Below are 27418 nucleotides of genomic sequence, written 5' to 3' on the forward strand. Positions count from 1 at the left end.
GCTGGAGAATTGTGTCCAGTTCTGGGCACTGCATTTCAAGAAAGATGTGGAGAAATTGGAGAAGGTCCAGAGAATAGCAACAAGAATGATTAAATGTCTAGAGAACATGACCTTTGAAGGAAGACTGAAAGAATTGGGCTTGTTTAGTTTGGAAAAGAGAAGATTGAGAGGGGACATGATGATAGTTTTCAGGTATCTAAAAGGGTGTCACAAGGAGGAGGGAGAAAAATTGTTCTTCCTGGCCTCTGAGGCTAGAACAAAAAGCAATGGGCTTAAATTGCAGCAGGGGAGGTTTAGGTTGGACATTAGGAAAAAGTTCCTAACTGTCAGGGTGGTTAAACATTGGAATAAATTGCCTAGGGAGGTTGTGGAATCTCCATCTCTGGAGATATTTGAGAGCAGGTTAGATAAATGTCTATCAGGGATGCTCTAGACAGTACTGGGTCTTGCCATGAGGGGAAGGGACTGGATTCGATGACCTCTCGAGGTCCCTTCCAGTCCTAGTAATCTCTGATTCTCCCTCAGCTTGGTGCAGCTCTTCCTATCCTGTCTCCCTTCCGGGCCAGGAGTTGTTATCTCTTGTCTCTGGCCCAATACACATCTAGAGTGAGTCATGCCCAGCCTCCCCCCCCCCCCATGCAGAGTGCTACAGGGAAGGGAAAACTGAGATACATGTACACACACACTACAGCCAAGAGTGAATGAATGAATGTAACCGCTCTCCCACTACTTCACACTGCCTCTCTGTGATAGAGGCAGCAAGGGGGGAAGCAACTAGTTGAGTTGCTTCTACATAAAAACTAGTTATGTGAAGTTCCTACTCCGCTTAGGAAGGAACAATCAGTTTCACACTTACAGAACGGGAAGTAACTGTCTAGGAAGGAGTACTGCAGAAAAGGATCTAGGGATCATAGTGCACCAGAAGCTAAATATGATTCAACTGTGTGACATTGTGGCAAGAAAAGCAAATATGATTGTGGGATGCATTAACAGGAGTGTTGTGAGCAAGACATGAGAAGTAATTCTTCTGCTGTACTCTGCACTGATTAGGCCTCAGTTGGAGTATTGTCTCTCTTTTTGGCCACCACATTTAAAGAAAGACTTGGAGAAATTGGAGAAAATCCAGATGAGCAACACAAATGATTAAAGGTCTAGAAAACATGATCTATGAGGGAAGACTGAAAGAACTGAAAAAACTTAAAACACAATGAATAGTCTAGCAGCACCTTAAAGACTATCAAAACATGTAGATGGTATCGTGCTTTTGTGGGTACAACTCACTTCAGTTTTTTTTAGTTTAGAAAAGGGAAGATGGAGAGGGGACATGATGTGTTACAAGGAGGAGGGAGAAAAATTGTTCTCATTGACCTCTGATGATGGGACAAGAAGGAATGGGTACAAATTGCAGCAAGGCAGGCTTAGGTTGGACATTAGGAGAAAATTCCTAACTGTCAGGGTGATTAAGCACTGGAATAAATTGCCTAGGGAGGTTGTGGAATCTCTATCATTGGAGATCTTTAAGAGCAGGTTAGATAGGCATCTATCAGGGATGATATATATCAGACCTGGGCCCATGGTTTGGATCCAGCCCTCCATCCACCAGTTCTGGCCCGTGGAGGGCAGCAAGGAGCCCCAGGCAGGTTCCCTAGCTTGCCCTGAAGCTCCATGCACTGTGCAGAAATGCAGCTGGCAGGGCTCCGTTTCTGTTTTAAAACTGGAGGGGCGGGGGGAAGTTTTGGGAGCCACCTCCAGCACATTCCCATTGGCTGGCCGGTTGGTTGGAAAACATTTTAAGCTCTGCAGACAGGCAAGCTCTTTCTTGCCCCAACTCTGCCCTCTCTCGCCCCCCCACTCAACTTACCCAAACTCTCTGTCCCCCTCTTACACCCACAGCCCCTCCCAGATCTGGCACCCCAATCTCCTTCCCCAGATCACAATCCCCTCCTACCATAGGTCACATCCCAAACCTCTGCACTCCAGTCCCTTGCCCTAGATCACAGACTCCAGTCTCCCTACTGATCCCAGTATTTTACCCCAAACTCCCTTCTGCACCCAACCTCCATTCCAGACCCCGCACCTACTCCATTAATATCATGGAAGAGTGCGGTCCTCAACCACTTTCCAAAATCTTGGAGTGGCCCCCTCTCAAAAATTATTTCCCACCTCTGATCTAATTGGTGCTTGGTCCTGCTGTGAGGACAGGTGACTGGACTTGATGACCTATCAATGTCCCTTCCAGTTCTACTATTCTATGATTTCCTGACCTTTTGAAGAATAGAAGCTAAGATTAGATTCTTAGGGTCTTCCATTGAAACCCATGGAGAATTTCCCTTTTCAGATGTGTTGGTGTGGGTGTGTTAGAGAGACATCTCCTGTAATTATTTGTCTCCTAACAAAACCCCAGGTTTATATTCTGCAGTACCTACTAATATCAATGAGAGTTGCAGGCATTTAATGGATTATGAGATTTGACCCCAAGTTTTTCAGTATGAGGCCATGTTTTCTGTTAAGGGCCCAGTCTTGTATTCCTCACTCAGTTTAAATTACTTCGAGCTTCAAAATAGTTTTTTCTAAATAATGAATGTAAGCTAAGGACCCATGCTATTAACTATGAAATGTACATTGTCCCTGGTCTAGCAAATTCCCTTGTTCAAGACCAGTCAGGTCTTGAGGATGCCGGACCGGGGAGGTTCTACCCATGCCAAAATAAGAGTTAGCACTCCCACCTCTGATACTTTAACCCCAAAATAATAGTAAATCAAATAAGAACATAAGAACACCCATACAGAGTCATACAAAGGTCTGTTTTAACACAGTATCTTGTCTTCCAAGAGTGGGCCAGGCAAAATGCCTTAGAGGGAATGAACCGAACAGGTAATGATCAAGTGATCTCTTTCCTGCCATCCGTCTCCACCCTCTGACAAACAGAGGCTGGGAACACCATTCCTTACCCATACTGGCTAATAAATTCATGGAGGTTAAGTCCATTAATGGCTATCTAGTTCTCTTTTAACCCCTGTTCTAGTCCTAGCCTTCACAACCTCCTCAGGCAAGGAGTTCCACAGGTGGACTGTACGCTGTGTGAAGAAAAACTTTTTTTTATTTGTTTTAAACCATGTTGCCCATTAATTTCATTTGGTGGTCCCTAGTTCTTATATTATGGCAACAAGTAAATAACTTTTCCTTATTCACTTTCCCCACACCACTCATGATTTTATAGACCTCTCTCATATCCCCCTGTACTCTCCTCTTTTCCAAACTGAAAAGTTCTAGTCTCTTTAATCTCTCCTCATATGGGGCCCGTTCCAAACCACTGATAATTATAGTTGCCCTTCTCTGAACCTTTTCTAATGCCAGTATATCTCTTTTGATATTTGTATGCAGTATTCAAGATGTAGATGTACCATGGATTTATATAAGGGCATTAAGATATTTTCTGTCTTATTCTCTATCCCTTTTTTAATGTTTCCTAACTTCCTGTTTGCTTTTTTTGACTGCTGCTGCATACTGCGTGAATGTTTTCAGGGAACTATCTACGATGACTCCAAGATCTGTTTTCTGATTAGTTGTAGCTAAATTAGCCTTCATCATGTTGTATGTATAACTGGGGTTATTTTTTTCAATGTGCATTACCTTACACTTATTCACATTAAATTTCATTTATAACTTTAGGTATCTTTACAAAAACTAAAAAATCAATCTCCATTAATTGGCTTGTTATCCTATTTGAAGTTTTAGAAGAGGACATTTTAGAACAACAATACTATTTCTTTTTTACATATTATCAGAATATCTGTTTGTTTTGAAAATGTGTGTATTTTGTTTAAATTATCGTGTGTATGTGTGTGTATGTGGATATATATGTATATTTGTAATTTCCAGAGAACATACACTTTTTTCAATTGCCTTCCAGATGCTTTGCTGTTGGAGAAGTTCAGATGAAGTATCTTGAAACATATGTTGTGACCATATCAAATAACTCAAGCAGATATAATTTTAAAATCATTACAAAATATTACACATAACCATTTCGTTCTTTAAAATAATTTCTTTTGCCTTGTGAAATAGAATTTTTATGCTACTCATTTTTATTAGTTGTAAAGAAAACACTTGTTACTGGAATTTAAGTTCATAATCTTCAACCAAGCAGACTTCGATTTAATTTTGCACAGCAGACTGTTATTTCTTTTCCTCCTACAGGTGCTGTTGAATTGGAAAACTTACCTTTAAAGAAAGATGCCTTGAAGGAATTGGAGTTGCCATTTGAAGTAAAAGCAGGTATGTCTTTGTGCTTTTGTATGTGACAGGTGTTCTCTATGGAAATTATTCGTTTTGTTAGTTTCTGCTACAAGTATGAAGCATTTCAGTGACTTATAAGTTATCTTTTAATCATAAGTCATAACTGGAACTGAACTTAAAATAAGAGCTTGCATCTAAGTATCAAATTCTTAATGTAATCTGAATATATGTTGATCAAATGCTATGTTAACATTGCAAAGATGATATCCTTTCTCTTTCTCACTTTACATAGAGTAAAACAATGTATCTGTGCAGGATTCTAACAATGTTTCATCTTGGTGATTGTAGGTTTCATTGGCAAAATAACTCTCCAGATACCTTTTTATCGCCCTCATGTGGATCCCTGGGTAATATCGATCTCAAAACTTCACGTAATTGGTGCACCAGAGAAGCAAGAAGATTTTGATGAAGAAAGGGAGAAACTGCTAGAAAGAGAACACAAGAAAGCTCTTCTTTTAGCACTGGAAGAAAAATGGAAAGTGAGTATCATAGGACTTATCCTTGAATGTAAAGGAGTTGATATTGTATTGCTGTTACAGCAGTTTTGCCATTACGAAGATTGATCACATTCAGGGGAGCTGACAGCTGCGCCATGCCCTTGGGCAAGGGGGCAGGTAGCGCTGGACTCTTGGAAGAAGTGGGGCCAGAGGCAGCCAGTTATCAGTGCCACCCTGAATGTACCCCCTCCCCCAGTCCTAAGAGCCATGCAGAGCATGCCACGCAGTGCTCCAGGCAGTAATTTAAAGGGCTCGTGGCTCCAAGCAATGCTGTTGCCATAGTAGCACCCCCCTCACCATCCTGTCGGCAGGACTGATCACACTGAAATCATCCGAACAGCGTAACTTATTTTTGAGTCAATATCCCAGAGACAGAGTCTTGATTTGATCTGCAGCATGGCTTTTGGCTTCCACAGTAGGCTGAGGAGACCCAGACCTCTTTTATCATCACTTCAGATCACAGCAATTTTATTTTAGCACTGTATTGGCACCTGGCCAATGTTTCAGAGCTAATTAATGTGTCAGAGCTAATTAATTCTCAACACAGATCAGATGGAAGGATTCATGGTGTGCTTCAGGTATCTGGAGAATCTCCTTTGATCATTTAATGTGGTTTACCTTAGGAAGCTTGATAAGCTTAGCAACTCTAGGCTTATGTATTTTTTTTTTTTTTTTACTATGAAATGTACATTGTCCCTGGTCTAGCAAATTCCCTTGTTCAAGACCAGTCAGGTCTTGAGGATGCCGGACCGGGGAGGTTCTACCCATACCAAAATAAGAGTTAGCACTCCCACCGCTGATACTTTAACCCCAAAATAATAGTAAATCAAATAAGAACATAAGAACACCCATACTGGGTCATATAAAGGTCCATCTTAGCCCTTGTCTTCCAAGAGTGGCCAATGCGAAATGCCCCAAAGGGAGTGAAGAGAACAGGTAATCATCAAGTGATCCCTCTCCTGTCATCCATCTCTACCCTCTGACAAACAGAGGCTAGGGACACCATTCCTTACCCATACTGGCTAATAGCCATACATTTATCTAGTTCTCTTTTAACCCCTGTTATAGTCCTAGCCTTCACAACCTCCTCAGGCAAGGAGTTCCATAAGTTGACTGTGCGCTGCGTGAAGAAACACTTCTTTTGGTTTGTTTTAAACCTGCTACCTATTAATTTAATTTGACTCCTAGTTCTTTGATTATGGGAACCGGTAAAATAATTTTTCCTTATTCACTTTCTCCTCCCCACTCATGATTTTATATACCTCTCTCATAACCCTCCCCCCCCCCCCTTAGTCTCCTCTTTTCTAAGCTGAAAAGTCGAAGTCTTTTTAATCTCTTTGTATGGGACCCGTTCCAAACCCCGAATCATTTTTGTTGCCCTTTTCTGAATCTTTTCCAATGCCAGTATATCTTTTTGAGATGAAGTGACCACATCTGTACGCTTTCTGGAAATCTAAATACACTATATCCACTGGATCCCCCTTGTCCACATGTTTTTTGACTCCCTCAAAGAACTCTAGTAGATCAGTGAGGCATGATTTCCCTTTCAGAAACCGGGTTACCTTTCCCCAACAAATTATGATCATCTGTATGTCTGACAATTTTTTTCTTTACTATAGTTTCAACTAACTTGCCCAGTACTGATGTTAGACTTACCAGTCTGTAATTGGCAGGATCACCTCTAGAGTCCTTTTTTAAATATCCAGTAACCAGTCACTATCTCTAATTATTTTCTAATACATTTCTTGCGATCAATATTTTGTCTTATATCCTCACTACTAATAGTTTAATATTAAGTGCAGTTGTAAGATAATTTATAACCTTCTACTCCCAAAGGGGACAACTAGACAACTCCTAATTATACTGATAAAGAAAAGCATCTGTTACCTATCCTTACATGTCTAATGTGTAACTTATTATATTAAATTGGGAGGTACTTATATACTTTTAATTTTAACAGGTGTCTACATACGCACTTCGTATAACATTAACAAATGACCTATTTTGAATAGATTTTTGAATTTCAATACTTCTTCTGATGCTCTTCCATTTTCCAAATAATTGTCATGTATTTCATGCCCTAAATTGTGTTTTTTCAAAAAACATTACCAAAGCTAATACAGGTTGAACCGCTCTATTTTGGCACCCTTGGGACCTGACTGGTGCCAAACCAGAGAATTCAGCAATACCAACACTTCCACTGCTTTCTGGGCTCTTAGAAGACATTTTGGTGTAAATTAGAGCTAAATAAAAGCACAGAACGCTGAGAGCCACGACTGGTGGCTGTAAACAAACTTTACAGGACTGCGGGAAACTTAGCCATACCCATGATAAGTGGACATACGGCTAATTAAAATCATGGTGGACCATGGATGTTGCCGGATTTGAGAGTGATGGACTAGAGAGGTTCAGCCTATAGTGGTTGTTTTAAAATGTCCTGAAAATAGGCTACTTTCATGGAAATTGACCATCTTACCCATTACAAAGATAGCTTCCCCAGTTATCACCTCTAATATCATTAGCTCACAGACATTTACCTCCCCCTCTTCCCCCCCATCCTCCTTCTGTTCTGAAATTTGATTTGTTCTTTTCATATGAGTTCATTCTTTTTTAATTGTATCCTTTGGTGTATATATGGTTGTGACAATTTTCTTCCACTATTTGACCTGAGGAAGCGGGTCTGGCCCACGAAAGCTCATCACCTATTAAACTATCTTGTTAGTCTTTAAAGTGCTACATAGTCCTGTTTTTTGTTTCAGCTGCATCAGGCTAACACGGCTACATTTCTATCACTGTTCAGAAGTAAACATTCCCATACCAGTGTTTGCAATGCAAACATAATGCTAACGGATCAGAATCAGAACATAAAACTAACTCGCTTACTTTGTGCACTTAATTTAATCATTGTAACTACATGGTAAAAAAGTCAATCTGCATTTAAAAGTTCTTTATTATAATCTAAACTTTTGGTAACACAAGGAAGTCATTGCTTGTTAAATGGAAGTTTTAACATGACAGTCCCTTCTAACATAGTGTTTGACTTGTAATCTCCTACATTATATAGTTCCCCTCACCCAGCTGAGTAAACGTTAACATTTATTTTCCAGACCTTGTATTTAAAGGGAATATATTATCTTTAACAAAATGGCTGTTCTCTCTCTTTCAGAAAGAACGACAGCAGAAAGGAGAATCTTACTGGTATTCAGTTACTGCATCTGTAGTCACAAGAATTGTAGAGAACATTGAAGTAAGTCTAATGGGACCCACAACCTTTCATTGTATTTACTGAATAATATTTGTGGTTTGTATATAATGTGCTTCTTGTTTGTTTTTGAGGACGCTCAACATGTGTAAAATGAAGGTGATTGCATAGTAAAGAGAGACCCCTTTCAGAGCTAGAATCCTTTTTCCTCTAAACTCTGAACCAAGACAGAATTTGCAAAGTGAGGGGTTTATGGGGAGGATAGATCTTTCACATTCTAAAGCCTAGGAGAAGCTTTCTTGCTTTGTAGGGGTCAATGGACGATGATTCTCCTTACCATAATAAGGGGGGCCTCCCAATTTAACATAATTTTTCCAGTTTTAAAAGTTACAATGTACTACACACACACACAGATTTATGTATAATGTTTTGAATGTGACATGTTTGGTGAGTTAATAGCTTGTACTGGATCAACTTCTGTGTTTTGTTCCTCACATTTGCTCAGGAAGTAGATGTTGCTGTTAAGTTTGACTTCCTTCTTTGTGTTATGAAGTTTCCATTTTAAATGGCAAAATTCATTATCTTCCATAGTTGCTTGCAGCGTTGTTGGTGTTTGTGTCCTAGGATCTGAGAGTAGCACTGAAGTATATAAAGAAGAAAATGTAAACACACTTCTGATATTTTGGTTCTTAGACCTTTGCTTAATTTTACTTGTGATGCATGAAACTTGATGCTGCCTGAAAGATTGTTTAACAACCACAAATAAATTGTATATGCAGTGTTAATCTAGCAATATTGGATAGGCACTGAGTAAAAAATTTTACTCCTTAGTTGCCAACTCTCTCAAAATTCTGGAGTATGGGCTCTCTTACTTTTCTCTGTTAAAGTGATGATAACACTAATGATATTCACTTATTCCTAGCTAAATGTTTGCTAATTAAAATCTACCAGGACATCTGCATTATTAACAAACCTATGTCTGCAGGAACAAAAAAAAATCAGTTCTCCCTTCAATATCTTCTGAAGTCTGTTTATGCTAGCTACAATGTACATTAATTTGTCCTCTTACTTCACCTATATATAGAAGAGATAGTCCATGCTAACTCTGTGTTGAGAGATCGACTCCATGTACTTATGCTTACCCCCTATCTCACTAGTTGCAACGCAAAACTGAGATAACAGTTATAAAAGGAAGTTAGATATTCTAGATGGGAGATCTTGGGCTGAATGTCATGCTTTACTGTACAATATAACAGTAAAATGTAATTGGTTCCACAACCATTATGAGACTTCTGCCACATGTAAAATTAATTCATTTCACCACTTCACAATCTGCTAAAGCAGCATTAGCCTGCATTACTGGTCTATATTGATGAGCAACATGAGTTTCTGTATGAATAGAGCATTTGTGGCCTGCAAGCAAGAGCAGTGGCAAAGTAGCAGAGGAAAAAATAGCCTGCTTTTCCATTTTCACAGATGTTGTTAATAAGCCTCAGTGTGGCTATTGAATTTTATATCTTTATGGAATTGCACTGAATTCAGTGGGAGTCTATTCAAGATTTAACATCTAGAGAGATAAATTGTTCTTTCTGGTCTGAGGAAGAAATATGGAGTGGAGCCCATGGGAGTGCAGTCAGGAAGTGGCAGGCGGATCTCATCACAGAATACCTATTTAAATACATTTTGTTTGTTTCTTGGAGTATAATATTATGATACATGATATATTTGTCAAGATTGAAGTACAGTGTACCTGTTTCAAGCATAATACCATCTAATTTTACTCGGTCACTTTTTGCTGTCTCCTCAGTTAAAAATTCAAGATGTCCATCTGCGATTTGAGGATGGCATCACAAATCCTTCACAGCCATTTGCCTTTGGAGTGTGCATCAAAAACGTATCCATGCAAAATGCTGTAAATGTGCCTGTGAGTATAGGTCAAAGTTAGCACTGCATGAAGAAACCATCCCAGCTAAGATATGATGTCACTTTCTTATGGGAATGATGTAAATTTTTCCTAGAGATGCAGCCGTGTTAGTCTGGTCTAGCTGAAACAAATGACAGAACTATGTAGCACTTTTTTTTCCTGTGTTTCATATGCAATACAGAAGTTGCTATTATATAATTCCTGCAAATATTGTTTTATAAAGCAAAATAATTATTGTAGATAACTGTTAAGAATTATTGTTAAGCATGATATCTACAATAATTCTTAAGTAAAAAACAGCTGCGTGTTACACTCTGAATATTTAACAGTGATCACAATATAGTCAAATTTAAAATAATTTGTCACATTTTCTTTGCATTGTGACTGAATTCAAATTTTTCACTTAAGGTAGAGAAGCTGATGCGGAAAAAGCAGCTGGATGTTGCTGACTTCAGTATTTATTGGGATACTTATTGCACTTTATTGGGAGACCTGCCTCTTGGTGAGCTACAGGTATGAGATGAATATTTTGAAGGCGCAATGTTTACTTGCATATGCAGGGGGAACTCTGACTGTCATGTTCTGCCACCAGTGTGTAATATAATACAAAGTAAATGTTATAGTGTCTTTGGGTCTAGGAATATTTGGATCAACTGAAGCTGTGGATTCATGATGTAATGGAAAAATTAATATGGGACCAAGTAAAAACTGAACGATGAACAAACTACTTGATGTTGATGTTTAACTGCTCTTCTTTAAAAGCCCTCCTTAAACCATGCTGCTTCCATGAGACCTGCCAAATAAGGAGGCAAAATCCTGATTTATTAGTTAACCAGTTAAATGTCTCTTTAACCGACTAAGTGGAATCCCAGGCGGGGGACTGTTTCAGCCTGGCTGGAGCAGCCTTCAGCCCATGGGGCTCTTGTTCCCAGTCCCGCCTGAGGCTAGCTGCCAGCTCCTGGCCCCAGCTGCCAGCCCCACGCTGGAGAAGGACGGGGCTGGAGCAGCCCTGTGCCCTTGAAGGCAGACTGCTCCTGGGTAACTAGTTAACCATTAGCCATTCACATCCCTACTACCAATGGTACTACAACTATAGACTGTAGAATAGTAATTCAGCTTTTAAATATTAAATGAAAATATCCTAACTATTAAACAAGTAAAATTAATCCGCTTAGATAATATGCTATCATATTACACTCTGTAAGTGCAGTTTTCCTCTCATTGTGTTTTCTGGGCTCTTTGTTCCACCTCTTCATTTGTAATGATGTGTTCTTGATCTAATGAAGGCCTCAGTGTTGCTATTGGATCTTTTCTCTATATGGAGTTGCACTGAATTCCATGGGAGTCCATTCAGGATTTAAGAGTGTACCTGAGTGGATCTTACTGCAGGATAGGTGTTTTAGATAGTGGATGCTAAGGCACAGAGGTGGGGTTTTTCTTTTTAATTACTGGGCAATGTATGGCTTTGCCTGAAGAATGGGAAAAGCATTTACCCCAACTTCTGTATGATCTTGGGTATATCATTTCATTTTTTTGTGTCCAAGTGTATTTATCTATCAAATAGGGATGATAATTTCTTACCTCCGTAGGAGTGTTATGAGACTAATTTCATCCATTTTTATAAAATGCTTTGAGAGCCTCAGAAGACATTATAGAAATGCAAAGTATTGTCATTTGTGAAGTACCTTGCAGAGCCATGACATGTATAAGTAATTTCCCCAAATATCACAAAGATAATCTTGTTTATATAAAAACAATTTCATTAGGAGAAAACTTGGTTAAAGCAGATGGCATCCCAACACTTAATAGAATCCTTATTAGCAGATAAAGTCATTTAAATAAATGGGGAGTGTGTTTTATGTAATGATGGATTGAATTTGCTTGTAACTCACAGGATGCAATGGATAAAAGTATGGAGAGCCGTGATCATAATTACATTATGGAGCCTGTATGTACTTCAGCTCTTCTCAGGAGAAATTGTTCTAAGGAACCTTTAAGGTCACGACAGACACCACGGCTTGAGTGTGATATCCAGCTTGAGACAATACCATTAAAACTTTCACAGGTAAAATGAGTTCAGTGAAGTGCTTCTCCAGACCATGGTTTAGATGTTCATTTGACCCACAGAATGTAAAATTGATTATATCATTGTGCAGATACATGAAAAATTGCTCTGATAATTTAACAGAATATACTAACACTGTTTTATTTATGCTATTCTAATAAAAGATACAGTATCAGCAAATTATGGAGTTCTTAAAGGAGTTGGATCGAAAAGAGAGACAGCTAAAATTCAGAAAATGGAAACCAAAGGTTATGGTAGCTGGCAAGTAAGGGTTTTTTTGCTTATATTTTTATGTAATGATATAAAAATATCCTTTTGGGTGTTCATATGTTTATTTTTCACATATCTAAACAACACTATTTAGTCCAAAAGTAGGAGAAAAAATCATAAAGGCTGTGAAGGCTAGGACTATAACAGAGTTTAAAGAGAAGCTAGATAATTTTATGGAGGTTAGGTCCATAAAAGGCTATTAGCCAGCGGATAAAATGGTGTCCTTGGCCTCTGTTTGTCAGAGGCTGGAGAGGGATGGCAGGAGACAAATGGCTTGATCATTGTCTTTGGTCCACCCTCTCTGGGGCACCTGGTGCTGGCCACTGTCGGCAGACAGGATACTGGGCTAGATGGACCTTTGGTCTGACTCAGTACGGCCGTTCTTATGTTAATTAGTGATTATGTAGTACACTGAATTTAGAAATATATTTAAATTATATTCTAGTTCTAATACTCTGTGTTCTACTAGGTGATTTATGTTTCTCTCTATATATTAAAAAAAAAAAAAAATTCCTTCAGGATGACAGAGTGACATCATCATGTCATCTGCATCCCCATGACGCCAATGCCACCCGCCTCTGCCCTCATCCTCAGCCGCTGCTATGGCCAGCCTCAGTGCCGTTCCCTCATGTCATGGGCTGCTCTGGCTCCCACTTCATGTTGTGGGGGGCTGCACCGCCAGGGAGGAGCTGCTGGGGCTGGGTGCCCTCTAACATCTGAGCATGACCCCTCCTGCCCCTGGGTCCCTCTGCTGTCTGAGCCCCCCTCTCTCCAGCGTTGTTGGGTCCCCTCCACCATCCAAGCTCAACCCCCACCCCATCTCGCTTCCCCACCGCCATCCAAACCCAACCTCAGCCCCCTCACCGCTTCTGCTGAGACCCCACATCTCCAGCCCACTCCTGCCTCCTCCCGCTGGCCAGACACCTACTCCCAGTCCGCTCTTGCCCCCTCTGTCCTGGCCAGGCACCGACCCATAGAGAGAGGGGAGTTCGCAAGTGTAGTGAGCAGGCCCTAGTTGCCGTATATTTAATTAATTTGGATTGATACCTAAAATAAAAGTTGCAGTGATCCAAGGTTCTAAGTGCTTCTGTCACAAATTACAAGAATCAATGAAAACAATATGGGAATTTTGCCCTTGCCTCTATGAAATGAGTTGGCTTTTTTTGTTGTTGAAGCAGCTGGGGAACCCCATACCCTCCATTAACATGTCTGTATCAAGAGTAAAAGTATCAGAAGCTGATGAAAAGAAGATAGCATTTTTTACTGTAATATTAGGACATGCTGATTAACGTGCCATTAAGACTGTGGTGTCCATTTATTCCAATACCTTATTAGGCTAGTGTGTCTCTTTTTTTTTTTTTTCTCACCCACCCTTCCCTGACTTGAAAATAAGCTAACTGGAAATATATTTGTTTGTCATGTTTTAGCTGCCGAGAATGGTGGATCTTTGCTTTGAATGCTAATCTATCAGAGATCAGAGAACAGAGGCAACGTTCTACATGGGACTTTGCATTCCGCCGGGCCCAAGATGCTGTGTCTTACACAGATATGTATTACAGTAGGTTAAAAGGCATCCCGCTATCTACTGCAGAACAGGTATTGATATTTGCAAGCACTGTACAGTACAGGCAGTCCCCGAGTTACGCGGATGCGACTTACGTCGGATCCGTACTTACGAACGGGGCCTGCGTCCTCCGGGGCGAGAAAAGCTGTTCCGCATCTCCCTGGTCTGCTGTGGGGGGGGAGGCGCAGCTAGTGTGCCCCCCCCCCCCCCAGCAGACCAGGCTTTTCTCGCCGACGCCTGGGGTAGAGCAGCTGGGGCGCTGCCGGGTTGGTCCCGCAGCGCCGCTCCTCGGTGCTACTGGACCAACCCGGCAGCACCCCAGCTGCTCTGCCCCAGGCATCCCCAAGTCAGCCGCTGCTGAAACTGACCAGCGGCTGAATTCAGGAAGCCCGAGGCAGAGTTGCTCTGCCCCGGGCTTCCTGGAATCAGCCCCTGATCAGTTTTAGCAGCAGCTGACTTGGGGACACCTGGGGTAGAGCAGGTGGGGTGCTGCCGGGTTGGTCCCTGCAGCGCCGAGGTGTGGCGCTGCGGGGACCTACCCGGCAGCGCCCCAGCTGGTCTGTCCCAGGCGTCCAGATTCAGCCGCTGTTGAAACTGATCAGCGGCTGATTCCAGGAAGCCCGGGGCAGAGCAACTCTGCCTCGGGCTTCCTGTAGTCAGCCGCTGGCCAGTTTCAGCAGCGGCTGAATCTGGATGCCAGTTCCGACTTACATACAAATTCAACTTAAGAACAAACCTACAGTCCCTATCTTGTACGTAACCCGGGGACTGCCCGTATAGATAATATCTCAATATAAGACACCCCAGGATCTTTTTGAAATGAAACTAAATGTGTCTTGCTTATGTTCTTATTGTAAAATTTATCTGTTTTAACTGTAGAATTATTTTAAATTTGCTAAAAATCTGTTGTGTAGCAACAAATTTACAAAATCTCTTTGTATTGTAAAAAAAATAATCTGCTTCTACCATTACTTATTTCTCACAGTTATCGGTGGTGCTTTTTCACTAATTATTCATGCTGGTCTCTTCATAGATGAAGAATGAAACTTTTACACAGACTTGAAAGTCTTTAAAATGCAAGACTAGATAGTGTCCCAAGCCTTCCATGCTATGAAGTGGGAAGCGTAGGACAAAAAATGTTTATGTTTAAGATAGTTCTTTCAAGATTTGGTTTTCAACAAGAAGACAGACATGCTATTGTTTTCCTGCAGTTTGCATTGTGAAAATTATGGTGCTCCTGACGAGACATTCAGACCTTTTGACCTTTATTCTCATGTATTTCTTATTTGCATTAGTAAAGAGGGATGATTCATATGAGCAAGGAACATACAAGTGTGCTCATGTTTTCAAAAGTTTTACAAGCCTGGTTATTGAGGGTGCTGATGGTGACTCCTATATTTAGATTTCTTAGCACTTTCCTTTATATATAAGATTCTTGTGATTTTAAAAAAAAAATTTTTTTTTAATCTCTAACACAGACCTTCAAAATTCCCCTGGGAGGGAGCCCTGTAGCTAGAGACATGCCTTTTTCTTGTTCTGTGAAATTTGAGTTAGGTTTGGCTGAGCTATAAACTTTTGAAAATTGCCATTTGCCTTGTGATTTGCAGCATGTCCAAGTAATTGAACACAAACATTCTAAAGAGCCAGGCCTATGCTGCTGCCAGAACAGCAGCACATACTGTGCACACCCGGGAGCTCCAGAGCTATTGTAGTGGAGCAGGAGAGAGCTGACCTGGACTTCCCTTATCTGGCACAAGGCCCCAATGGCCCATCTTTAGCATGAGGCAGGCATTCCTCTAGCTCAGTGGTCACCAACCAGTAGATCGGGATCTACTGGTAGATCTTGGAGCCTCTGACAGGTTTGGCCACATGGCTATCAAGTGCCTGCACTTCAGCTGCTGCTCCTCCCACTGCTGTGCATCTCCTGCCATTAGTCTTGGATCTGCCCCTCCCCCTTGGAAGCCTCCTGCTTTCCATGCAGGCCAGGTGGGGGTGAGGAGGGGTGCTGATGTCAAGGTGGCCCCTCCCACTCTGTGTTCTATCTTCACAGAGCAGAGAGTGGGCACAACAGGACTTGGGATGGAGTTTTCTGGCTATTTTAGGGAGTGGTGCAGGGCCAGGGCAGAGGTGAGCCTGCCTTAATCCCACTGCACCACCAGCCAGGAGCCACATGAGGTATGCAGTGCCCCGCTGGAACCCACATCCTGAACCCCCTCCTGCACGCCAGTCATGAACCCCCTCCTGCACGCCAGGCACCCCTGCATCTAAACGTGGTCCCAGAGCCTGCACCTGGAACCCCCTCCTATATCCCATCTGTCTGCCCTAAGAGCAGCTCAGAGCCCCTCTCACACTCCAGATCCCTTAATCCAAGACCAGAGCCTGCACCCCAACCCTCTGCCCAGTGTGATGAAAGTGAGTGCGGATGGGCAAGAGAGGGAAGAGGGAGGATGGAGTGAGCTGAGGTGGAGCCTTGGAGAAGGGGTGGGATGGAGGCGGGGCAAGGGTATTTACATTTAAGGTAGATTTTGGATTGCACTTAAATTCAAAAAGTGATCTCATGCTTAAAAAGGTTGGAGACCACTGCTCTAGCTTCTGGGAGTGACTTGGGTTGGGCCATGTACTGGGGCTGATCAGGTGGGCGGGGAGAGCCTAAGTAGTTCCATTGTCTCCTCCTCCCCTCTTGTTTATGAGGCTATGTTGCTAGGATTACCATCCCCTACAACTAGCTAATGTAGTTACTCCTTAGCTCAAGCTGTGCCACAGGACTGAAGGTTCAGGGATGAAACCTTGCTGATGATGCATTTTGGGTGGGTTGTTAGTGGTAATTCACAGAATGTTTTAAAAACTTTTATTAAACTCATGTAGGAAATTTCATACAAAAACTCAGTTAAAGGAATGTTTAGGTTGCAAAATAAAGCACTTGGAATGTCAGATATAAGGTTGCCGATACAGCCTACATTTTGGTTCCTTATGTTTATCGGGTTACATCTACACGGTGCATTGTTGCACAAGAAGATATGCAAATGTGGTGCGGCGATGAATATCGGTGCGCCTCATTTGCATACCTAATGAGCTGCCATTTTGCGGAAGGGGCTTTTGTGTAAGAAGGAGCTATCTACACTGCTCTTTCTTGTGCAAAACCCTCCTCTTGCGCAGGAGCCGTTATGCCACTTATTTTCAGGAAGAACGGCTTTTGCCCAAGAGGGGTTTTTTGTGCAAGAAAGAGCAGCGTAGACAGCTCCTTCTTTCACAAAAGCGCCTTCTGCAAAATGGTGGCTCATTAGGTATGCAGATGAGGCGCATGAGACAGTCTTCCTGAAAATAAGCAGCAATAACGGCTCCTGTGCAAGAGGAGGTTTTTGCGCAAGAAGGAGCTGTGTTGATAGTTCCTTCTTACACAAAAGCCCCTTCTGCAAAATGACGGCGCATTAGGTATGCAGATGAGGCGCGGCGATATTCATCGCTATGCCTCATTCACATATCTTCCACAACAATGCACAGTGTAGACGTAGCCATGCAGTTTGATATTATCTTGAATTCCATGATAGCAGTTTGTCCAGACTCATTCCTCATTCCGTGCACATTTACGGTTGGACTTTGTAACCAAAATAACTTCTTTAATGTAAATTTGAAAAATGTATATTTGATTATGTAATATTTTACTTAGTGTAATATCAAATAGCTTCTTTTGAAATTGGATTTGCGCATCTATATACCCAGTCACAAAATTTGGGAACATTATTTAATAGGCAAGACTTTTTCTGGCATTGTAAACCATCTGGTGGTTTATATATTTGCTATTAATAGGCTCCCTCAAGCTCCAAGAAACATCCGTTTTTTATTCTAGGGTTGCAAGTCCCCTTGTGGGATGCTCCCCACCATCACTCATATACTCTATGCTGTAGACCATTGATTGACGTTCTTGCTTACCATGCAAGAATTGAGCAGGTCTGCCAAGTACACTGTGTCTGATGCATTTGGTTTCAAAAAATGAATTCTCTTCACAGAAAATGTTAACGGTGCTAAATCTTGCTGGAAAGGGATAACAAGTGGAGTTCCGCAAGGGTCTGTTTTGGGACCCGTACTGTTCAATATCTTCATCAATGATGTAGATATTGGGATAGAGAGTACGCTTATTAAGTTTGCAGATGATACCAAACTGGGTGGGGTTGCAACTTCTTTGGAGGATAGGGACATAATTCAAAATGACCTTAGCAAGTTAGAGAAATGGTCAGAGGTAAACAGGATGAAGTTTAATAAAGAGAAATGCAAAGTGCTCCACTTAGGAAGGAACAATCAGTTCCATACATACAAGATGGGAAGCGACTGTCTAGGAAGGAGCATGGCGGAAAGGGATCTAGGGGTCATAGTGGACCACAAGTTGAATATGAGTCAACAGTGTGATGCTGTTGCAAAAAAAGCAAATCTGATTCTAGGTTGTATCAACAGGTGTGTTGTAAGCAAAACTCGTGAAGTCATTCTGCCACTCTACTCTGCACTAGTTAGGCCTCAGCTGGAGTACTGTGTCCAGTTCTGGGCGCCACATTTCAAGAAAGATGTGGAGAAATTGGAAAGGGTACAGAGAAGAGCTACAAGAATGATTAAAGGTCTAGAGAACATGACCTATGAAGCCAGGCTTCATGAACTGGGCTTGTTTAGTTTGGAAAAAAGAAGATTAAGGGGGGACATGATAGTGGTTTTCAAATATCTAAAAGGGTGTCACAAGGAGGAAGGAGAAAATGTGTTCCTCTTGGTTTCTGAGGACAGGACAAGGAGTAATGGGCTTAAAGTGCAGCAAGGGAGGTTTAGATTGGACATTAGGAAAAAGTTCCTAACTGTCAGGGTGGTCAAATATTGGAATAAATTGCCAAGGGAGGTGGTGGAATCTCCCTCTCTGGAGATATTTAAGAACAGGTTAGATAGACATCTGTCAGGGATGGTGTAGACAGAGCTTGGTCCTGCCTTGAGGGTGGGGGACTGTACTCGATGACCTCTCGAGGTCCCTTCCAGTCCTATGATTCTATGAAATATTTCCATAGCTTTCTTTGTCCATACTTGTAAGTTGAATTCCAATTTTGGCTCTTATGTACCTGTAGCATAGATCCATATTTGCATTCAGTTTAATTGTATATTAAATGAGCAAATTGCCTTGGATTTTCATTGCATGGCTGTGCGCCAGTTCCTTCTCTAGAGATTTTCAAATTGACCTACAGGATTTAGGAGGGCACGTCCCAATGATAATCAGGGCATTTGTGCTGCTCAGTCCGAGATGTTTGAAAGAATCTCCATCTAAGAGTGTACATTTTTGAAGAGTATAAACCTTTTTGCCACTTCAGGAGGAAATGCATCGTATTGAAGAAGAGCAGACATTTGAGGAGATGAAGATTTTACGTGAGATTGTTTATGAGAAATTCCATGAAGTAGCTGAGGTGAGTAACTTTCTATATGCTGGCTAATATTTAGATCTTAAAGGTGCAGTATTGCGAGTAGTTGTATTTTCATTGTTGTAAAAAGTATTGTAGCATGTACTGTATATTCCTGCTAAGTAGTGTGATGCTAGTGCTAAAATCAGAATCCATACTCACATTCTTCAACAATGATATAGTGAGTGCTGTTATTAGGGTGCTTAGGCAGCAAACTCCCTTCCCCAGCCATATGTTGACAATCTTAAATGATAACATCAGCCTCTGTACTAGCAACTCCTCTTCCTCTTTAATATTAAAAGGGAGAATTTAGACTCAAACATATAATGGAATTTTCTGAAGAGTTGGTCCTTTTATAATTATACAAATATTGACCCTTTAAACGAAGGTTGTTAAAATTTGTTTGTTTTTGTAAATGTGTAACCGTTGACATTTCTTTTCTTTAGCCATTATATGTTTACACACAGGAGGCAGGGGGGAGCTGGTGCTCATGGAGAGCCAGCTTTAAGCTGGCATCTCGCTCGTACTGGTTCCCACCTCCCCACTGGCTGCCTCTGCCCACTACCAGAAGCAGTAGGAGCGGGGAGGAGACTGAGTGTAACTGTGGGGGTCAACTGATGAGCCCAGTCTCATCAGTTAACCATGTACACGGATACGTATTCACATCCCCACTTGAAGCACCATTTCATAAAATGTAATGTAAACCACTGTTTGTAACCCTGGGTTAGAGTTCTGTTAAAGGTAAATAATTGTGGATTGACTTATGGTAGATTGTGCATAACAAAAGATTCTGGTAACTGTTAGGTTGATAGAGTATCTAAGTAAGAAAAATTAGGAACTGATGTGTGTAAGTCCAGAAATGTTAAGTCCTACGTATGCCTATAGCTAGTAGCTAACTGTATTAATAAGTTTAGAATGTATAAAACAAGATTCTGGTAATAGCCCATTCAGATAACACAGTATTATATTTGATAAGTGAAAATAGCATTGCATGATAATTATGCTTAAGAATATTTATTAAGCAAGTAGTAGATGGAATCATAGTAAGAAACCGTATATTTCTGGAGTTTTAGGAAAAAGTGTTTCATTTATTTGTCCTAATATCTGTGTGTTTTTGTTTATTTGGGACAGAGTGTTAAAGAGCCTTTCTCTGAGTCCCCTGGAGTTTCTCCTACAGATCCTGAATGTAGCAGTGGCAGTGGGATGCTGCAGTATCTTCAGTCATGGTTTCCTGGGTGGGGAGGCTGGTATGGATACTCTCAGGAAACATATGAAGGTGAACCTTTTGAAGGACTTCTACCAGAAACACAAGAACAGTGGAGTCCTGAAGACATACGGGGTATGATGATATTTTATCTGAAAAATGATCATTTAGGGAATATATTTACATTTAAAAAAAAAAGTACCAGCGAGTTTCAGAGTCTGTGTCAACTTGGGCTTATGCTGTGGGACTAAAAATTGTGTAGACTGCTTGGGTTGCAACTGGGTTGGGAAGGTGGATCTCTGAGGCTAGGATCCACTCTGAGTAGGAACCTATACATTGCTATTTTTAGTCCAGTAGCACATGCCCCATGAACCTAAAGCAGTATACCCAGGCTCTGAGGCTTTTTTTTTTTTTTTTTTTTTTTTTTACAGTGTAGATGTACCCGTAGTTAGGTACTTGATGAACAGAAATAATTCTTATAATTCCCATCACTAAGAGAGCTGTAGACTTTACATTTCTAAATAAATATCTATAAAGGAGAAACATTTAAAAATTATTTTAATTGCTATAATTAAATTAAAATTTGTTGTTTTCTGATAGAATTGATTGCTAACTTCTAAAGTAGCATAAAAACTACAGCTGTCTGCACTGTTTTAATTGTTTATATAAGTTGGACCTCCAAAAACTGGGACCTCCTCATCTGGCTGCTGGACCACAGATGTTCCTGGACCAGGGAGTCCTGGCTGGGAGCCCCAGTGCCAAGAGGACTGGCAGCTTGGAGCTGCTGGGGCTGGGACCTGGGCTGGAGCCCTAATAGCACAGCTGGGGCTGCAGTAGCCCCAGTAGCGGGGTTGGAGTCAGGGATGTGGCAGCCACGGCAAACCCCGTAGCAGGGCTGGGGACATAGCAACTGTGGTAGTGGAGGCATAGCTGGGGATGCAGCAGCTCCACTAGCCCGAGTAGCAGCGCTGGGGATGCGGCAGTCCTGCTAGCCCCAGTAGCGGGGCCGGGGATGCGGCAGTCCGGGCTGCTGGGACCACAGCAGCCCCACAGGGAGGTGGCTATTGCTGGCAGTGGGGAGGGGAGGAGAGGTGGGTTGGGGGGCTGGTAGAGGGGGACTTCCCCATGGCTGGCAAATTCCCTCATTCAGGACCTGGTAAGGTCCCGAGGGTGCCGGACCAAAGAGGTCCAATCTGTAGTAATAACTGTGTCTCTCCTGCAATAAACCCCTGAGTTCTGATTGAGCCAGGAATACCATTTTTTTTCTACTTGTTCATTCCTCCCTGCCCCGTCTGGTGATGGGGTCATCTTTGTCATTTACTGAAAACTAAATCTCAGGTCTTGGCTCACTAGCTGTCATGTAGCTTGTTTGTTAAATTCACCTTGTTCTCGTTTTGTAAACTAGGTGCTGATGAATTTTTTGATCCAGCTGCAGATGCCTCCAATATGAACACATTTACTAAGAGAGATCATGTGTTTGCTAAATTAAATCTCCAGTTGCATGGTGGTACTGTCACCTTGTTGCATAAGGAGAAGAGGACTCCCTGTACAACTGAAAGTGCTTTCATGCAGCTGGAATTTTCAGGTAACATACTATATTTCAAATGCAGACCTAAAATAAGACAAGAGCTTTGCCCGCTTTAAACATTGCAGTTGCTCGTGGCTGAGCTAATGTCATGGAACGGTATGGAAACAATTCAGATCAAGACTTCACTTCCCTTGGGAAGGCTGTGTTTCATTTGTTTATATGTTGCTATTTTAATTATATTAGGATTGAAGTAGATAATTGAGACTGTGACTACAACAGCAATTGATTGAACTTTCATTTGTTTTATTGTGTATAGAGTGATGATAAATCTTTTTACTTTCAATTATTTGAACAGTTTCACAGTCACTTTATAAATAAATTCTTTTCTGGTATTTAGTCCTTTAGTTCAGATAAGTAAGTGATAATAAAACAAACATTATTAAAGTGGTCAGCAAAGGAACAGGAGATGACCATACATTTAGGCTGTGTCTACACTGCAGATCTTACAGCAGCACAGCTTTACTGTTGTGCTCTAAGGTCTCCCATGTAATGGCTTTATGCTGGCGGTGGAGAACTTTTTTGCTTGCTTTATTAAAACACTCCGAAACAAGTGGCGGTACCTGTGTCAGCAGGAGAGCATTTCTCACTGCAATAGCATTGTCCATATTTGTCCTTTTGTTGGTGAAACTTTTGTTGGTCGGGGTGTTTTGTTGGTCAGGGATGTGAAAAAAACAATGTAGACATACCCTGACTTCATTAGGTGAAGAGATGTATGAACTTACAGTTCTGCTGTGTTCATAGATATCCATAAAATACTGTAGTAGTAGCACCAAAGTTTTTATTAGGGATATTAACATGTGTTTATGTAAACATGTAATTGCTGAAATTTGTCCATTACTTAACTCAGACACTTCATATCAGGCCTCCTGATACAAGGGCTTATATCTCAGGCTCTTTTCCTACTACAAATGTTAGTAACATTTGACTCTTTCCTGCATATTTTTACTAGTGCAGACATTGTTAATACAAACTAGATGCCTCTGACCACTGGGGATGTGAAAGGTTAAATGGTAAACGTCACCCTTAACCAGTGATGCTTGCTGGGACCAGTTAACTGGTGGAGGCTGGAGCTGCTCCCCGCCTGCTGTGAGTCGGGGGGCTGCTCCAGCCCACAGGCTTGCTATGGATGCCTGGAGCAGCCCCAGTTTTCCTGCGGGGATGAGTTGTTCCAGAGCTCTCTTTAATTCAATGGTTCTCAAAGTGCTTGAGCCCGGTACCCCCCACTCCCTCACGCAGCAGGGAGCCCATGCTGCCTCTGGAGCTTTGCGGTTGGTGCCCAGCTGCAAGGCTGCAGCTGCTTGGAGGGTGTGTGGGGGCTGGTGGTGGTGAAGCAAGTAAACTCCCCACCGCTGCAGGCTGCGGAGCTACAGGTGGAGGAGTGCCACCCCGCCCTGCTCCATAGAAATGTCCTGCCCCCGCTGCTGGGTGTTTGTCTTGCCTAGGCCTTGCCAAGCTCTGTCACCATAATAACAATGATTCTTCCCTGGGCCCCAGCCCTATTCCCAGGAGTACCCTGTCCCCCATCTCCCTGAAACCCCTCAGCCACTCTGCCCCCCAGCTTTATCCCCAGGTATTCCCTAACTCCCGGCTAGACTCCCTGCTCCTGGCCAGATATCTATCTGCACCCTGTTCCTGCATCTATCATTGCTCCTTACACCCTCCGTCCTGGCTACACTCTGCACTTCCCTGCTCCTGCTCCCTTCTCCTGGCCAAACACCCTACTCCCAGCCTGCTTCTGCACCCTACTTCCCACCCAGACCTCACAATCTCTCCCCCTTCTGTACTCCACTTTCCTCCCAGATCTTGCACCCCGTTCCTATAACACTCACTGGCAGCCCTGTCCTGCTCATTGAACTCTCATTTTTGTCCCCACCCGAGAGCCTAAGGGGGTCCATAAAATCCACTAACTCCAGAACCCCAGAAAAGTAAATCTGGCCTATGGGAAGCCCTGAACCTCAGTCCTGCCAGTAGCTAAGAATGGCAACCGGATGGGTTACTTGATGATTATCTATTCTGGTTATTCTCTTTAAAGCACCTGGCATTGATTTTTGGAAAACAGGATACTGGGCTAGATGGATCTTTGATGTGACCTAGTGTGTCCATTTATTTATAATAAATCCACAGAAATGAATGTGCAACAGGTGCTGTTAGAAACCTGTCCCAAAATTCATTTTTCAACTGTTTGATGCAAATATGTATACACACTTCAAAGGATATTACTTGCACAAAAAACCAAAAAAACCAAACCCTTCTAGTACAAGAGCTTTAACTCTTCAATTTGAAGTTCCTTAGCAATGTAAAACTGGTCAGTTATGCTACACTGGCAGTCTTAAAAAATCAGTCTCAGCTTTTCTCCTGTTTCTTAGCTTGTTTATGAACATGTTAGATGACACTTGTCTGTGATCTATAAATTCATTTATTCTTTCTAGAATGCAGTACAGTCACTTATGTCTTTATTCTACAGGTGTGAAGATCTTAGCAGAATCCCTTCCTCGCAGAAATTCTTCTCTTCTTAAAGTTCAACTGGGTGGACTCTTTCTGCGAGATTTAGCAACAGAAGGGACTATATTTCCTGTTCTTGTCTTTCCTAATCCTGTAAGTAAAAGAATGCAGTTGCATCTTGATACAATACTGTTGCCATTTCAGGATTAATATAATTATTCAGAGCCTATTATTGGACTGAATTTAGCTTTGGAACAATGAGTGCTGCTGCTTAATTAGCTAGAGAGTTAATTCTTGCTTTATTTCTCAAATCATTTCCCCTGCCCCTGAAAAACCTGGGTTCCTATGGAGGCCTTCCTTCATTTGCAGCTAGTTTTAGATTACAAACCTGGAATCTAGGAACTTTTCTTCTGGTATTATCACTGAAGAATGTAAGTGTTTCTACAAGAGGGGGATGAAAGATTTGATTTTGTTTTAGCTATGAAGACTTGAAGTCTTTTATCTATCATATTCTGATTTCACTTGCATTATAAAAGTGTCTGTAAGGAAAAACATTACTTTATTTGTGTAGTTACACTAAATAACTTTTTTTTCTATACGCTTATTTTCTTTTTTTGTGTGTTCTAATTAGCAAAAAGAGGTTGGCTGTGTCTCTTCCTTTGGTTTCCAAACTTCGTCTTCAGAAATGACTAATCAGAGCACTGGTAATAGTTTCATTTTTATGCCTGATCTGAATATGCAAGCATCTTATACATTTAAAAAAATACTATTAGTGAAATAAGTAAGCTAAACAATTTCAAAACCTGGTGCCTAACATTAGGATTTTAAATCCATGCTTGAACTCTTAACTTGCATAGTGACGCTTATTGGAAGTCAGTGGGGCTTTGCATGGGCTCAGAGATCCACCTCTGCAGAGCAGATTTGCAAGACTGTGTGGTTAAACTTTAAATAAATGGCCTAATGTTGATAAATTGAACTCAATAGGAACTGCAGAGATTCTGCCTCTTTGGAAATGAGATTGCTGCTTGAGTTAGAAACCTAATTTTAGGCTCCCAGTTGTTTAATTATAGATGCACACTGCCAGGAAGGGTCAGGAAGGAATTTCCCCCCAAGTCAAATTGACAGAGACCCTGGAAGGTTTTTGCCTTCCTCTGCAGTATAGGGTACAGTTCTGTTTCATGTAAGTGGATTGTCTGTAACTTTAAGTCTTTAAATCATGATTAGAGGACTCCAGAAATGGTCTATTACATGAGTGGGTGGATGACATTCTGGGACCTGCAATGGGTAGACAGTCTTGATTATCCCCTTTGGCTCTAAAATCTATTACTGTTTCTTTTTAAATTGAACTGCTTTTGGTGTACCAACATGAGCATATCCATTGTAATTTAAAATTTTCAAATGATATGGTGTAATTGTTCATCAAATATTAAACCCAAAATGCAAATAAAAAAATATTTTACTACTCCACACCAACTTTTCCTTTAAAGATATTTGTTAGATTTTTTTTTTGTTCTTTTGATTCAGATGCAGACCCCGATGCACCAGTATTTGAGATGCTGTATGAGAGAAACCCAGCCCGCAGCAATTTTGAGAGACGCCTGGAAGTCAGTACCAGACCTCTAAATATTATTTACAATCCACAAGCCATTAAGAAAGTAGCCGATTTCTTCTACAAGGGAAGGGTTCATACCTCAGGTTAACCTTTTTTGTTTTATATTTTTTTCATGTCTTCTTTATTTTCTCAAATTTGATTGATTTCTCATATTTAGTAAAGCAGCAATAAAAGTTCCCATTGTAAATACAAATAAAGAAATAGTGTGGAACTTCCCTTGATTTCTGTTGCAAAGAAAGTGTACCTTCAGGATATTCCTCTACACATCCACCTTTAATTTACACCTCTTGAAGATGCTACATTGTCACAATCTGTCCCTTTTTCAAATCTGTCTTTGCCAGTCCTGACTTGGTCAGGGAGTGTCTTCCTTTTTACAGTTTTTATGTCCCTTCCATAAGGACTTTTGTAACCCTTGCTTGACAGGAGGACTTAAGGCCTGAGTTTGAACTTTGTGTCAGCTGCCATTAAAACTTCAGCTGTGCATGTTTGCTTCTGGGGGCGGAAAGGATGTGAATAAGGAACAATAAATTATTCTTTTTGAGTCCTTAGTATTTGAATACTAATAGTTTGATAGCAGCAAGATGTGGGACAAGCCTAGTACAGAAATAGTTTTCCTTCCTTTTCACAAGATCCGAATATTCCTCAAGGGACAGGGATATAGTTAGGAAGGATTTTGGCTGCCTCGTTGCCCCTCTTATAAATTCCCCTAAGTACTTTCAGTCAGGTTTTGTTCAGGAAATTGAAATGGAAGGTGTGACCAGTCATAAAGTTCAAAAAAGAATTTAGAAATCCTTTGTTTGCTTAAAAGCTCTGTTTCTGGTAAGTAATCATTTGCAGTACAGTTAGTGTTTTTTTGGCTGTTATTGGCAACAGTCACTCCAGGTTATAGATACAATCTTTGGCTATCTATTTTCATGCGCTTTCCTGGCTTTTGTTTAATCTGTTAAAGATGAAAAAATTATAACTCTAGCTTATATTTTTAATGTTTTATAAATCACAGTCAATAAATACAAAGGTTCTCACTGCTTCTCCTTGACTTGGCCATACGTGAACAAAATTATACATATTCAGATTTGAATCTTTTGTGCAGGTTTTGGATATCAGTCTGAGCTGGAGGTGAGAGTGGCTGAAGCGGCTAGAAGACAGTACAACAAACTTAAAATGCAGACAAAGGCTGAAATCAGGCAAACGATTGATCGTTTACTAGTGGGAGATTTCATTGTAAGTTTTTTTTTTTTTTTTTTTTTTTTTTTTCTTCTCTAAAAATTGCATTGAGTTTTGTTTCCTTGCCTTTGATTTTGGTTGCTGAAACACTGAAAGGCTCCTCG

The 27418-nt window shown here is 41.2% G+C and overlaps 1 protein-coding gene across 10 annotated transcripts in view; it reads left to right on the plus strand.

Moving 5' to 3' along the window:
- Window positions 1-27418, plus strand: part of VPS13D (vacuolar protein sorting 13 homolog D) — a 223547-nt gene that overhangs the window by 9906 nt on the left and 186223 nt on the right. For all 10 annotated transcript variants that reach the window (XM_075906827.1, XM_075906819.1, XM_075906820.1 and 7 more), the window contains 15 exons: window positions 4201-4278; window positions 4588-4778; window positions 7963-8043; window positions 9806-9922; window positions 10331-10435; window positions 11817-11987; window positions 12152-12252; window positions 13685-13853; window positions 19158-19250; window positions 20376-20583; window positions 21854-22033; window positions 24501-24631; window positions 25110-25182; window positions 26003-26173; window positions 27181-27311. In XM_075906827.1, coding sequence (XP_075762942.1) covers window positions 4201-4278; window positions 4588-4778; window positions 7963-8043; window positions 9806-9922; window positions 10331-10435; window positions 11817-11987; window positions 12152-12252; window positions 13685-13853; window positions 19158-19250; window positions 20376-20583; window positions 21854-22033; window positions 24501-24631; window positions 25110-25182; window positions 26003-26173; window positions 27181-27311 — 2000 coding nt within the window. The remainder of the gene's footprint in view (window positions 1-4200; window positions 4279-4587; window positions 4779-7962; window positions 8044-9805; window positions 9923-10330; window positions 10436-11816; window positions 11988-12151; window positions 12253-13684; window positions 13854-19157; window positions 19251-20375; window positions 20584-21853; window positions 22034-24500; window positions 24632-25109; window positions 25183-26002; window positions 26174-27180; window positions 27312-27418) is intronic.

Source organism: Pelodiscus sinensis, chromosome 23, assembly GCF_049634645.1.
Source record: "Pelodiscus sinensis isolate JC-2024 chromosome 23, ASM4963464v1, whole genome shotgun sequence".
NCBI classification, from domain to species: domain Eukaryota; kingdom Metazoa; phylum Chordata; order Testudines; family Trionychidae; genus Pelodiscus; species Pelodiscus sinensis.